Source organism: Styela clava, chromosome 3 (genome assembly GCF_964204865.1).
Source record: "Styela clava chromosome 3, kaStyClav1.hap1.2, whole genome shotgun sequence".
NCBI classification, from domain to species: Eukaryota; Metazoa; Chordata; class Ascidiacea; order Stolidobranchia; family Styelidae; genus Styela; species Styela clava.
Window position 1 is genome coordinate 6,476,216 of NC_135252.1, and position 14,204 is coordinate 6,490,419.

The window sequence follows — 14,204 nt, forward strand, 5'->3', positions numbered from 1 at the left end:
GATATTGAAGAGAGAATAAATTATAAAGTCAACATAAGTTCTGTTTGTGTAACTAACTCAAACAAAAAAACTGGACACTCCAGTTTGATGACATGTACATAAAATTACTGGATCGATCGAGTTTGGCAATGAAAATCCGATTCATATGCTTCATGCTGTACGACATTTTATGCACAATATTACTGAAGCAGACCTGATGAGTGTACGAAACCAGTTTTGTCTGACTTCAGGACCAACTCAGAAATTGCGAATTGTATCGTGGGACAATAGTGTAACTGTATAACGTAGAAAGGTCAATTTTTGGAGAAGAATTCAATATAATGCGATCATTTCGACACGTTTGGTTTATACGTTTCATACAATTTTTTATTTAACGACATATTTGGACGAGTCGGCGTTACGAAAACAATCTACGTGCTAGCAATCTTTTATAAATGTCACTCATCGCTTTCCGTTAAGTTTATTAATATTAAGTTGTTTGTCAACGTTTTTTGGTGCCTATGTTTGGCCCCATTTGGCTGGAGGGCGTCAGATATTTAAATCTAGCTACAAATACTTACTCAGCTGATTTTCGATTTTGTAATGACAATAGCATATTATCCTACTCACGTATTACTTTCTCCATTGTCACTGGATAACACTTAAAAACCGTTGAACAGTTATTGAAAATAACCCATAATTTTGAAATTGATCGTACGTAATTGATAACTGTTTTATAAGCTTGCTTGGTATTTAATAGAATAAATAAATTGACGCCGTTGACTGATTTCCTATTAACGTACGAAAATAAGATGTCACATCAATGATAAATTATAATTACCGCAGTTACATTAGTTATTAGTTAATATGTTACTAACGACTAAGATAATACTGACATTTTATTTAAATTTTACAATATTTGCCAGTTGATTGTATGGATAGAACTTATCGTGTCTATCCAACTCATCAAACATAGCAGTGCTAACGCGAATTATATATGGCTGAATTCACGTTCACGTTTCTAGTTTGCAGTCACGTGTGATTTGTAACGGCGTTGTGATTGCAAAATTTGTTTGGTTTGTACTGTTTTTCAATCTAGAATATGAAATCAATCTCTGGCATTACGAGCCAAATGAGGTATTCAGAGACTATAGCCAATATTATTCCTCAACAACAGATAGAATGTATAATCATCTCGTGCCAATGTTTGATAAACGAACCACATAGTTTTCTACGTAGTAAAGAAAATCGGTATTTGTGCGTACCTGAGTGTCATATGAAATTGTACTTTTTTAGAAGACGATAAACATTCCTGTTAATTGTATGCATGTTCAAAAATGAGTCTATATACACAAAGAAATGTTGTTGTACCATCAAATATAAGAAAAAGTATCGAAGCTGATAAAAAACAAGAGTGCATCCCAACAAACACAGTTGAAAGTTTTGGTTGACTGGTCCATATATTTCTTTTCATAAATAAGCTGTCCAACACGCCAGTACGCAAGCACCGAATAAGTGAAATTCGTCCATGTCACGCCAGACGTTACAGTAATTAATTATCAACTGACAATGTACGTTATTTCAAAACAAAGAGAAACGGTATGAGACAAACGTACGGATGTATCGCTTTATAGTAATTAATCTTAATGTCGAATCAAGCTGGATGATGTAGCAGTTACAGGATGCAGTTTCTTCTTGTTTTTGTGATGCTATATTGCAAATATTTTTTTTTTCAACGAGGAATACTGCATAAATAGTCCACGTCTATTTGGCGCAGAGCATATGTGTAAGTGCTGTACTTGCGAGATGTACTTCGATTTTCTTATCACTTAAGCGTTCGCGCAAGAAAGTGAACGTACTGTGTATCTCTTATGCGCACGCAAGGTTGTTGAATCTTCTACAAGGTTGTTGAATCTTATTTGCCGCAAAACAAATAAGATTCAACAACCTTGTAGATAAAATGATCATGTAGCTAGCTATAATTTTTTTTGCAAACCCATGCGCGTTGTGTCATACTAGTTGATAATTTTATTGGCTGGCGCAATAACCAAAAAATAAAACGTCACAGATGCAAACCTCTAGATTTCAACCGATTAAGTTTTCACCAATTGAGTTACCAATTTACCTGTTGTCAAACTGTCAACTGATGGCAACACACCACTAACAATTAGCATTGTTAGATTTTCAGTTCCTAATAATTAAGAGACTATTACTAGATAAAATGAAAATCTCAGTTATTATCTTATTAGTCGTCTGTGTGACATCATCGCATGCCTTTACGTTAGATTTCCTCAGAGCTCGTCTTTCTTCTATGGTGAACTCAGCAAAAAAATGTTACGTCGGAGAAGATGAAAAATACAAGAGCACTAAATGCAAGATCGACGGAGTGAGTACATTATTATTGAAAATTGCCTTAAAACATTTTCCGGACATTTCGATATCAAACTTCAGGTACTTGAAGAAACAAAAGGCCCCAGAACTTACTTTTACTTTGTCCCATCAGACCCATATTTAACCCAAAACTTTGCTATTTTTTTATAATTTAGGAGAGGACCTTTTTTTTGGAAATTCTTCCAGGTGTCCGAATATTCAAGTATTGCCATCATGTCCAATTATATGCTTAAAACCGGAATCGATCAAAGACTATAATTGGATTGATGTGTTACTCAATAAACTTGTCTGCGACCTCAATGCGATTAAAAATGCGAACAGAATCTCGAGCTAATCATTGAAAAGCAACCCAAGCTGTAAACTCAACTTTATTAATAATTGCTGTAAGATTTATTAGTTAGAAATTAACACAAATGCACCAAACTATTTTTTCAGTCAGCTGCATGCGTAACGAAACTACTTTTTTCCGCCGATCAAGACCAGTCAGCAATAGTCACAAAATCTTGTATGGAAAAAAACGAATGCATGCAACTTTCGGATAAAAACAAGGAATTGTGTCCTAATGATGAGTCTGCAGAAGGAGTAAGTTGAGCAATAAAACGCAAAATTAAAACTTTATGAAACCATAAGTGGTTTATGGCTGCAAGTGGGCTAGCTTCGTGGAGGCTGAACATGGCCTAGTCCTAGTGTAAGCCTAAGCCCGATCTTATTATTGATTTTCAGCCCTACGACAGCGAAACTGGTGATTGCTAACGAGTTTTGCAATTTTTCGCTTTTCTAAGAAATGAATACAGTGCGAAACAGTATGCTTAACTGTAGATGTTTAGTATATTCTTACTCTAACATACGACATCATTTTTACAGGAAAGAGTGTGCTACTACTGCTGTTTTACCGATGATTGTAATCAAGAAATAAAAATCAAAATTGTTTCCAAAGACGATTAGAACACTTTATGATATATTTTTGTTGACAACATTTGTTTATATTACATTCACACTTGTTAGGGGCATTTCTTTATGTACAACGGCGCGTGGAAGCGCTAATGAGTTTTATAGTTTTTTTTAGCTTAGAATTCTGCATATATTAATAAAAAAAAATGTCACTATGAACTGCAAACAAAAATGGGAAATTTTAAGATGTTTGCACAATAATTGATTACCTTGAATATCTTATATGATGAATTCTGATTGTGTATTTTCTATGATTAGTGATCAAGTAAGTTGTAGATGTACCGATCAACTGTGTTTTATATATTAATAAATATATATATAAAAAAAGAATTCTGCATGTTTCGTCATTGCCTAATTTAACTGTTTCTAAATGTGATGAAGCACTACAAGTTTTTTTCTCATGTTTTTGCATGTTTATTGTGTACTTTTATCAATCAATCATAAATGCAAAAAAGCAATTACAATATTAAATGTCCGAAAAGAATATTTGTCTCATGCTTCTCAGTTTTGAAAACAGAGTGAATAGTAATCAATCGGCAGTCACCATTATGTCTAGCATAACTAACCAGCGGGTGGGGTCCCAGAGTCGGATCGCGGTTACGCGTGTGGTATCGTAGCAGGGGTTTTATCTACAAGATTATAAACAACATTTTGCCGATAATACAGCCTCGACACCGGTTGTTCAATAGATTTATACAATATCTATAACAAGAAAGTGGCACGTTTGTATATAACTAGTGCTGCCCCATTCACAATAAAAACGAGTTCTGAAGCAACGCACGTCATAGTAACCAACTCTAAATTACTGATTTTTTTCGAATTAGGGGAAACAATTTTAATGACTGACTTATATTGCTAGTATCTAATTATGCAATAAATACCTTATCTGTACACTGGATGTGGCGTTTGCACAAAGATCACAATATGTAGGATAGATTGGAAGGTAGAGCGACTTGGCGACAGCCGCTTTCTTGTGAATTATGAAGGAGGCAATCGCAACCAAAAAAAGATGTACACTTGCAGTAGTATTCGGTTGTTTACTGTCACAACATCGCCATGCACGTACTTAAATTACACATGCTTAAATCAAATTTATACAACCTAATTAACATTTTCAAATATTCATGTAAACCATTTACATCGCCGTAGTTTTCAGAGACAGTTCGTTTCCGATCGGCAGTTGATGCTGCACTAGGTGAGGTTCATCTATTTCATAATAGGCGACAGACTACTTAATTCTCAAATAGCAAGTTAACTACTTTTAAAACAAAGAGTAGCAATATGAGACAAACTTACGGATGCATCGTTCAGATAGTAATTATTCATGTCAAATCAACTAAAACTCAGATGATTTCATTGTCGGTTGGTGTAGTTACAGGATGCAGTGTTTCTTGTTGTGCTGCATGGTGTTCTATTGCATATATGTACTGCATTGCACTATTTTTTTAATGATAAATAAAGCATAAATAGTCTACGTAAATTATATCAAGAGCAGAGGTACGGATGCTACTCTTGCAGAGGTACGGGTGCTGCCGGTTTCGATTAAACGTATACACTTTGTATAAATGTCACGCGCTACCGGAATTAAAATCGCTTGTTGAAAAAGCGCTACAACGAGATTGGTATATAGAAATTTCAGATACAGTGAGATTAGTTGAAACAACATTGCTTGTCCATTTTTTTTTTTTATAAATTCTTTGTGGATATGGTGAGGTGAACGCAAACCAAGCTTTTTGTCCAGGAAAAGAGCCATCGAAATATGCAAGAACCTTAAGAAAAAGCAGCATTATATTGCTCATAGCACCGACAAAAATCCATTCTCGACATCATTTGTCCAAGTTGAATTTGATTCCTAATGCCAGACTAAAACCTGATTTGCAACTTAGGGAGATAACTTATCATGATTATAATTCAGTAATGCCCTCGACTGCCCTTTGCTTCCTTGTAATAAACAGTAGAGTATTTCTTATAACAAATTCTTTGTTTTAGGGGTTATTTCGAAGTAACTAGATCGTGATTTCAATTCGACAGCACGAAGTAGAAACAAATAATTCAAATACGGCAATTATTCCCCCATGTGACCTATCGATTCCAAACATCGATTGATATTGTACCAATTGTGTTACCGATTTACTCGCTATCGAATCGTAAGTGAATTATAATGACAGCGCACCAGTAACAATTAGTAATATTGTATTTCCAGTTTTCAATAATTAAAAGAATATTGCTGGATGAAATGAAAATCTTCGTTATTATTTTAGTCGTCTGCGTGACATCATCTCAGGCCTTCACGTTATATTTCCTCAGAACGCGTCTCTCATCTATGGTGAACTCATCAAAAAAATGTTACGTCGGAAAAAATGACAAATATATGAGTGATTCATGCGAAATTGACGGAGTGAGTATATTGTTATTTGAAATTGCTTTGATACAATTTTTATTTTTTATCTAACACATCACATATATCACATTAACATCACATCTAACACACACAGCGTTTTGCCAAATTCTTGTCGTTATTTGTTAAAAAAATGCTAATAGACTGTTCGATTTCAAACCTTTAATATTTAAACATGGATTGGGTCCCTTGAACGCAAATAGTTTTCTTTTTTTATGGTACACGACATTTTATCCAAACTTTACTTTATTTTTAAATTGAAGAGGCATACTTTTCAATCCGTATTGCTCGGTAGTCTAAGTTCTTACCGTACCGGCACGTATGGACAAACGTCGTGTCCGTGTAATTCAAGTATTGCTCGCATGTCCAATTATATGTTTATAACCGCTGGCAATAATAGGCTGGGTGAACTATTCAAAAAAAAACTAATTTTGCCATCTATGAGAATAAAACTACGAAAGATAGAAACTCGAATGGAATGTACCTATTTTTAATAATGGCTATGAAATTTATTAGTTAAAAATGAACCAAACTTTTTTGCAGTTAGCTGCATGCGTAACGAAGCTACTTTTGCCCGTTGATCAAGACCAATCAGCAATAGTCACAAAATCGTGTATGGAGAAAAACGAGTGCATGGAACTCTCGAATAAAAACAATGAATTGTGTCTTAATGATGAATCCGCAGAAGGAGTGAGTTTATAATAAATAAAACGCAAAATTTAAGGGTGTTAAGCAATGAGTGGTTGACAGTTGTTAGTGGGATAGCCCAATGCGGGCTGAACATGGCGAGGCCTGAATCCAACTCTGATTATTGATTCTGAGGCAAAATACAGCACGAATTGATGATTGTCAACTTTTTATTATCTGCCATAGTCTTCATTCTGAGTTTGGTTAATAATAATAAAACATAGTACGGGAAAATAGGCTCAAGTGTAAGCGTGTGGTCTATTTACTACTGTATCATAGAATGTTATTCATCAGTGATATCACAAATTTCGAAAAGTTTAGTTTTCTAATGTCTTTTTTTTTCGAGTGTTATAATTCTATCATAAACTATGTATCATACTTTTTACAGGAAAGTGTGTGTTACTACTGCTGTTATACCGATGATTGTAATCAAGAGATACAAATCAATATTATTCCCAAAAGTACTAGCGATTGAAGATTCAAAATATATTTTTGTATATTTCATGCTAACACAATTTGTTTAAATGAAAATTTCATACCCCATGACATATCATCTTGCATTATCGTATATTCCCACGTTTTCAACAATGCTTAGTCATTTATTCGTTACTGCATTTTCCAGTTTTTATTTTTATTTAGTTACGAATTCATCTACTTTTGTTGTTCGCTTGTTGGAAACATTATTGTAACAAATGAAAATTGTGTCTCGTTTCACTTTATAATACTGTTGCTAAATGGGAGGAATCATTTTTATTTGTACTACGAAAATCAAAAAATCTTTCCTATGTTTTATATGTCTATTGCGTACTTTAATCAACCAATGATAAATAGTAAGAAGCAATTATACTATTAAATGTAATGCTTTTGCTAGCATATGTCTAGCATAACGTACTAATAGATAGGGATTACAGTATTTTGTGGAGTTACAGTCTGGACAGTACAGTTGAGAAGCAACATACCGTACAATTAACAATACAATACTGTTTACGAAACAACGGCAAATATTTTTCTAAGCAAAATTCATCCTAGCAATTATCCTTGTGTTTTTTCATCATCTGAAAGTCACAATACAACTAACGATATATATACTTGATAAAATCTGATCAATCGCTATGCAAGATATAAAAATTGGTTTCATGTTGCATTAACATTGAACAACGTTGATGTCAAATCTTAAAGCTCAATTGAGCGTCTGAATTCAATCTGCCAGACTTTAAACACTGAACGAGTGAGAACCTTTAGATTTTAGATCGAAAATATATTTCTCTGTCAACTTCCTATTTGCGGTTTAAAATAATGGAATCAACAAGCAATTTTATTTTATTTTGATGTTTTATTACACTCCAACATACAATGCTCGCTTTTTTATTTGATTTTTTTCTGCTGGAAAAAAATCTGAAGTGAAGTATCTTGCGAGTTGCAACCTAGGCTAACCCTCTCTCTATTCTCTCAATGACATAGTTGTCGTTGTTGCAACCATCTGTGAAACAGCAATAGTTGCAGACTGTTCCCTAAAAAATAATATATTTATAATTTCATAAGAATGCACACGCTTCATTATATTAATGTTACATTAGACACAAAACTGCTTTCGAACTGTTGGTAAGCAAAACGCCGTTACAGCAAAGTTTAAAATTACTTTCTATATATATATATATATATATATATAAAGCTTATCAGCAGGCATAGCATATATGACGCTGACACATTCTAAAAATGGTAGATTAAAAAGAAGCAAAAGTTTATATTCATTTTGTTGCATTTTTGTTTTATTTTTTTCAACATTGCACTAATTTCCTAATAATTTTTGTTTGGCATCAGTGCTGACATAACGAAATGATCATATAATGTGATTTGCTCAACAATTACACCCGGGTTTGAATAAATATTATCTGAAATTCTGCTGTTACACCCAAATCTTACATCGATTGCAGTTTCTCCTGCAGTTTTGCACGCTTCCACATTTTGGCTGCCCAATTCTAGGCATTCTGATACCGGCATGCACTGACTTTCAACCTCAGCATTTTCGTGTAGGCCCGTATATCCGTTCGTAAATGTAATCTTGGTGTGGCACGCCATCTAAAAATATATGACAAATATTCGGTATTTTTATATGTTTAGACTAGAACATCAACGTCAGCTACAATTTATACAAACTGATCAAAATTTTCAATGAATGTTGTTATTTCTGATTTTCCAAATAATTAATCATTTTTAATGATAATAAGTCGAAATTTAAAATTGGATTTAGAAAAAAAAATTTGTTAAAATATTTTTGAAAAATCTGATGCCTATCTAATTTCAAATATGAACATGGACATAATAATGAACAATATAACTGCCATAAATTATGACCTAATTCCAATTTACTAAAAATCAGAAAAGTTAATAAAATAAGATTTATTAGAACGAGCATGTATGGGCAAGACACATACAATAATTCTGTGACCTTGAAATGAAGGAAGTTAACTCACAATCTGACGCGTGGAACATTGAAATCGAAATGATTTCTCAGAGAAGCGCAAGTAACATTTAGGTGATGTCGTTATTGCCGGCCATTCAGCAGCCAACGTCAATGATACGAAGGTGTATAGAAAAATCGCTGCAATTTTCATATTTATGCCTTGTAACTTCAAATAAATCGACTATGCTAATGATATCACCTTTAATAAAATATAAATAATATATAAATTGGTAATGTCATCGTATATATGCAAGAAATATGTCATAAACTTCAAGATAATATAATCGAATCTCGAACTTGAAAACATCGGTCCCAAACAATGATAAAATACCTGGCGAACAAATCAGCATCCACAATACGAGTCAAACATTAAGAAAATGCTCCATTTTTTTTATAGAATTCTGTCATAGTTTTGTTTCACGACTTTTTGTTTGCGGTACCTTATATTATACTACAATTGCTTGAACTAACTGCCGTTGACGTATACACATTATTATACCATTAAGAAAGCAGAAAAACCAAGTGAGTTTGATTATGTTAAATTTTTGAAGTAATTCAGCAATAATGGGCGCCAAATTCAAGACCGTTTTTTCAAATAGGAAAGTTATGTTTCTAGGAAAATCTACTCGCTTATACCAGCCTAGAGTCCAAGAAAGTACGCTGGAAGAACAATTTCCGCACATGAGTTTTATTCATTTTTTCTGACGGAAAGGTAAACCAAACCGATATTATTACTCGTTATTTTAGTCCGATAAGGTTTTAAAATGCCAATGCTTTTCACTAACTCTTAGCTTCGCACCATATCAACAGGTCCCACTACAAATTCAATAATCTTTATGAAAAGGGTCAACTATCATATTTCGTACTTGACGTCTCCCTTGGGTGTAGTGGAACTAATGAAATCTTGTGTACAGAACGTGCAAATTTATTGAATCCAGTATTGAAATGTTTCCGCTGCAGACAGCGTCATGCATTACTTAAATGCATAAATATAAATCATCCTGACTGCATCCCACAGGAAACTACATTTTTTGATCGAAGTAAGCACCGTCGAAATCAGTAGGCTATATCATATTTCGGAGTTTTTATTATAAATCATGAAAACCAATTTTGAAATTTGTTATTAGCAATTTGTTATATTGTCTTGCGTGGGTTTATTTTAAATAGCAATGTAACGTAAAGCTCAATATATAAATCAAACTACGCGACCAAACTAAATTCAACTACGAGAATGACACCTCGATAGCGTGTCAACGTACAGATTCAAATTAATTTATTTCCTGTTGCTCTGGCTTTTAAAGCCTTTTTAGCTCAAGCGGAAATCGTATAAACAAGCTATTGAATTTATTTCATTGAATTCGGCTTTTTGATATTTCCGTCCCAGTCTGAATCTCTAAGGCAAAGTTGTATCCATTTGAATCCTTCTCAAGTTTCCCCCGTATAGGAAATGACTAAATATTTCTGCGAACAACTCTCCGGGAATTTAGCAGCAATTGAGTTCACAGCAAGTACGACTTTGTATAGAGTGCATCACTTTTACCTTAGAAGCAGGTTTAAATTATTAAAATTAAAATATAAAAGATGTGCTATTCATGATATTTTTGGGCTTGCTTTTACACACTATTTAAAACATATTTTAAGGGGAAGCAAGTTAGGACTAACTAGAAAAACCAGGAATCCAAATTAATTCGTCCATTGATTTATTTTGTATGCGCTATTTTCTTAAATTTTCAAATTTAAACTGCGCTGTAGTCACTTTTCCGCCTGCTTACTGAAACCTTGTATGACTAAAATAAATTTCATCACCATATCTAATGTATTTCAAAGATAGTTTGTCACAAGATACAGAATTAGTCTAACACACATTCATAGAGAACTCGTCCCAATCGTGCCTTTTATTCCCAAGATTATTTTTCTTTCTTTCCCAACTTTTCTTGCAATATTTTCTCGAGGGCAACATTGTCGTTGCAATTGCTTGTGTTGCAGCAATAATGGCATATTTGCACCTGTAATAATAATTTGGATCGATATTTCGATGCTGTATATATTAGGTTTTAACCACTCAGATCACTGGGCGATTGGTACAAACGCCTAAGCAAGGACACACTGAATCTACGACGCTATGGAGTTAAGAGTCGGGTATAGTTTTCGTGTTTTGGCTTAAGATTGAAATCTAAATTCAAATATTTAAAATTTGTTCCTAACTTTATCAATCCATGCTAATTCATCAATTTTATTAGGAATGTCATATACGTTTCCCAATATTAAAAGTTTTAGAAATTCAAATAAAAAAAATGTAGGCCCAATTTACGCCGGGGCATGATACAGAAAAAATAATAGGCTACAACTCAAACCAGAAAATGTTCGATTTGCTTGGGACTCCATATCAGATGCTATTCTTGGATTATACAATCTCTTATTTATTGAGCAAATATTGCTGTACTGAGGAAAAATCAGAAAAAGAGCACACTGATTTTCAATGGTATCGATGCGTTGAAATATGCCACTTACTTGATCTGTGTTCAAGTGAATGCATTTTAACATGCATTTATAGTTTCAAGAAAAATTGTCTGGTGAATTTGATATAGTTGCATAGAGTTGAACTTTCTTGTATTTCTCAGAAAATATAGACTGACTGATTGGAATGAGAACGACTTTATGGAATCAAATTCGTAACCTGTTCTTAGTGTTTGAGTTGGGAAATTCGAACGTTTTATTTCAAGAAACGGGAGCAACAGTTGAGTATTGTGACCCTATTCATTAACTTCCGCTTCATTGTAATTAATACAATTATATTAGCAGTGGTACTTCGAAGTTAGTAGAATTTTCTATATATAGAAACAATAAAACACTCGGGCAGACGGTATAAATTACAAGAAGTAGAAAAGAACACTCCAACCCAATTTGTTTATTTTTATTCGAGAAATATTGTATTGTGACTAAATGTTTAATGCTTACTACGGCTATATTTACTCAGAAATTGCAAGATCAAGCAGTGCTTGAAGCTGTGAACTGTGATACAGCACTATATTTTACTACGCTATAAGGGGTGCTCCTGAAGTATGCGAACCAGGTTGCAGGTACCAGGTTAGGGTTATGCCATAATGTTATTTTCATTTCCCGTAGTTTAGTTCTATTGCAAGTTCTGGGACTAGCCAAGTGGCTCCCGTAGTATTTGTACCTGATATTAGGGCCTAACCCTAACCTTGTACACATACTACGTTTGGTGTCCGCCATCTTGGTACGCATACTTCAGGAGTATCCTATATGGACATACTGTGGGTTATATTGTCCTCTGAAGGCGTTGGATATTTCAGTCCTGAGGGAATTTAGTACCAGCCCACGTTTGTCTGTGCTAGTAAAAAGATAAAGATCACCGTTTCTGTAATGATAACAATACTGCCTAACCGAGTTTTATCACCTGATTTCTTTTTGCTTGAGGTCCCCTACATTGTATTCTATTTTGACTTTGTAGATTCTTGCATGGTTCTTCTTCCTTGCATTCTCTCATCACATGAACCAAATCATGATTGTAAACAATCTTCGTCAAGCAATTTCCCTAATAAAATATGCAAATAATAAACCTTTGATTTTGTTCTAATTCGTATTGTTCTAATCTAATTTTTTAGTTCATTCGACCGAGATTCACTCTCAATTTTTTTTTTTTTCATTTCTACTAGAAGGCTTGCAAAATTGCTTTAATTTGAATGATCGTTTTTGTACTAAATAAGCTTGGACATAAAAATCTTGTTTCTCTGTTGGATGAAACATGGCGGACTGGTGTGGCTGGTTTTATGGGATGGGATCTTATAGTAACACCTAGGCCCAGGTCATGTGACCCCGTGACGCGCTTGCCACGTTTCGGCTTTTGTGTTTTACAAAATTAGGACACTCGGCTGAGGGATAGCGCGCGACACGCACCCCGACTGCGACTACAAGCTTTTGTCTCAACTTTGAGTTAAGTTATTTTACCGTTTTATTGCATCTTCATATCGAATTTATTGTTATCATTTTAACTGAAGAATATAATACACAACCAAGATTTTACACGTTTTTAACTACTAGAGACTTGAAAGCGGACAGCTGAAAGGAAGCGCAGTCTCGACACGGAGAGTCTATGGGACCATAGCAACATACCCTACACATGATTCTGTGCATTTTTGTTGGATTTGTTTGCATGGACTGGCTTTAGCACCGATGATATAATCCCTACAGGCTACACTATATGAGACATCATTGGTCCATATATTGGCAAAATAATCTCATACTAATCAAATGCCTATGATTGTGCTACCTGAATTTAGGCCTCAGACTGAGTTTCTGAGTTTAATCACGACCGAAGACACAGCGCCAAGATGCCATGACAAAATTCTGAGTGACATTTTTCTTTATAAATATTGCCTCTAGCAGAACCAAAAATTGTTTCCGTGCAATATATTATGAATATTTAAATCAAAATACAAAAAATAAATGTTATTAAAACAGAAGCAAGATTTTTAACTTGAAGAAACCCTATTTTTGGCGAGTTGTAATCAGAAGACGTCAGTTTTTTTTCCCTCGAGTGTCATATCCATATTTTATAAATAATTGAAATCAACTTTATACCTTTTGTGATGGACACCGAACTTCTTTAAAATTATCGTTTTCTCCAGTAAGACAAGTTTTGCTTCCAGAAATCGATTGCTGTAATCTTCCAGAAGCGAGAATAGCATTCACCAGACCGGCAAAAGCTGTTAAAAATGATTTGAACTAAATATTGCATATAGAGTCAAATTTGAATTTTATAGCATCTATTTAAAATATCGAAAAACGTCCAGTTGACGTTCAGTTTAAATTTTGATGGATTGAGTACAACGTTTTAAATCCTATACGATATAAAAATAACACAGTAGGAAAGAATTACAAGAGCTCACTATTGTTCTTAAAATGCCAAGTTGACGGTTGATAGTTCATATTTTAATTTAATAAATATGGTTCAAATTATTCCATCAATTGCTTTAATTATTCAACACATTATTTTTCGTTATGAACTTACAGGGTGCCGATGCTGCAGTAGCGTTGCCAGAAGTCTGTGCGCTGGTATGCCGCAAGAGAAAGAGAAAAGCTAAGGATAACCAAATATAGTTTGCCATCACGATGATCAAAATTATTAAACTGAAAAAATAGTAAACTGTGACATTTTATTCTATAGATATACAGTGCATTTGACTTTCGTTTGGCTACAATTTAATTCCGCTTCTGCCACACTCTTATTTCCTAGTAAATCGGTGTGAAAGATTAATTTGGTGAAAACTAGCAAGCATAACATAAACTACAACTCAACATAACTAATAG

The 14,204-nt window shown here is 33.8% G+C and overlaps 3 protein-coding genes across 3 annotated transcripts; 2 read left to right on the plus strand and 1 right to left on the minus strand.

Annotated features, from left to right (window-relative positions):
- Positions 1-2,132: 2,132 nt before the first annotated feature.
- On the plus strand, positions 2,133-3,805 carry LOC120342581 (uncharacterized). Its single transcript, XM_039411466.2, has 3 exons — positions 2,133-2,365; positions 2,806-2,952; positions 3,235-3,805. The coding sequence occupies exons 1-3, from the start codon at positions 2,201-2,203 to the stop codon at positions 3,313-3,315; spliced, it is 393 nt and encodes a 130-aa protein (XP_039267400.2). The 5' UTR covers positions 2,133-2,200; the 3' UTR covers positions 3,316-3,805.
- Positions 3,806-5,507: 1,702 nt separating this feature from the next.
- On the plus strand, positions 5,508-7,584 carry LOC120343143 (uncharacterized). The gene is made up of 3 exons (XM_039412259.2): positions 5,508-5,719; positions 6,263-6,409; positions 6,795-7,584. Exons 1-3 carry the CDS (start codon positions 5,558-5,560, stop codon positions 6,879-6,881), a joined length of 396 nt encoding a protein of 131 aa, XP_039268193.2. The 5' UTR covers positions 5,508-5,557; the 3' UTR covers positions 6,882-7,584.
- A 135-nt stretch (positions 7,585-7,719) lies between these two features.
- Positions 7,720-14,064, minus strand: LOC120343142 (uncharacterized). The gene is made up of 5 exons (XM_039412258.2): positions 13,906-14,064; positions 13,476-13,600; positions 12,292-12,429; positions 8,330-8,485; positions 7,720-7,917 (listed from the first exon to the last, which is right to left on the minus strand). The coding sequence occupies exons 1-5, from the start codon at positions 14,000-14,002 to the stop codon at positions 7,831-7,833; spliced, it is 603 nt and encodes a 200-aa protein (XP_039268192.2). The 5' UTR covers positions 14,003-14,064; the 3' UTR covers positions 7,720-7,830.
- Positions 14,065-14,204: the final 140 nt, after the last annotated feature.

Coding starts and splice junctions, on each gene's coding strand:
- LOC120343142 (XM_039412258.2), bottom strand. CDS start 14,002: ATGGCAAACTATATTTGGTTATCCTTAGCTTTTCTCTTTCTCTTGCGG. Junction 12,430..13,475: donor TTCGGTGTCCATCACAAAAG/GTATAAAGTTGA, acceptor ATATTTTATTAG/GGAAATTGCTTGACGAAGAT. Junction 8,486..12,291: donor CTCAAGCAAAAAGAAATCAG/GTGATAAAACTC, acceptor ATATATTTTTAG/ATGGCGTGCCACACCAAGAT.
- LOC120342581 (XM_039411466.2), top strand. CDS start 2,201: ATGAAAATCTCAGTTATTATCTTATTAGTCGTCTGTGTGACATCATCG. Junction 2,366..2,805: donor CTAAATGCAAGATCGACGGA/GTGAGTACATTA, acceptor CTATTTTTTCAG/TCAGCTGCATGCGTAACGAA. Junction 2,953..3,234: donor ATGATGAGTCTGCAGAAGGA/GTAAGTTGAGCA, acceptor TCATTTTTACAG/GAAAGAGTGTGCTACTACTG.
- LOC120343143 (XM_039412259.2), top strand. CDS start 5,558: ATGAAAATCTTCGTTATTATTTTAGTCGTCTGCGTGACATCATCTCAG. Junction 5,720..6,262: donor ATTCATGCGAAATTGACGGA/GTGAGTATATTG, acceptor ACTTTTTTGCAG/TTAGCTGCATGCGTAACGAA. Junction 6,410..6,794: donor ATGATGAATCCGCAGAAGGA/GTGAGTTTATAA, acceptor TACTTTTTACAG/GAAAGTGTGTGTTACTACTG.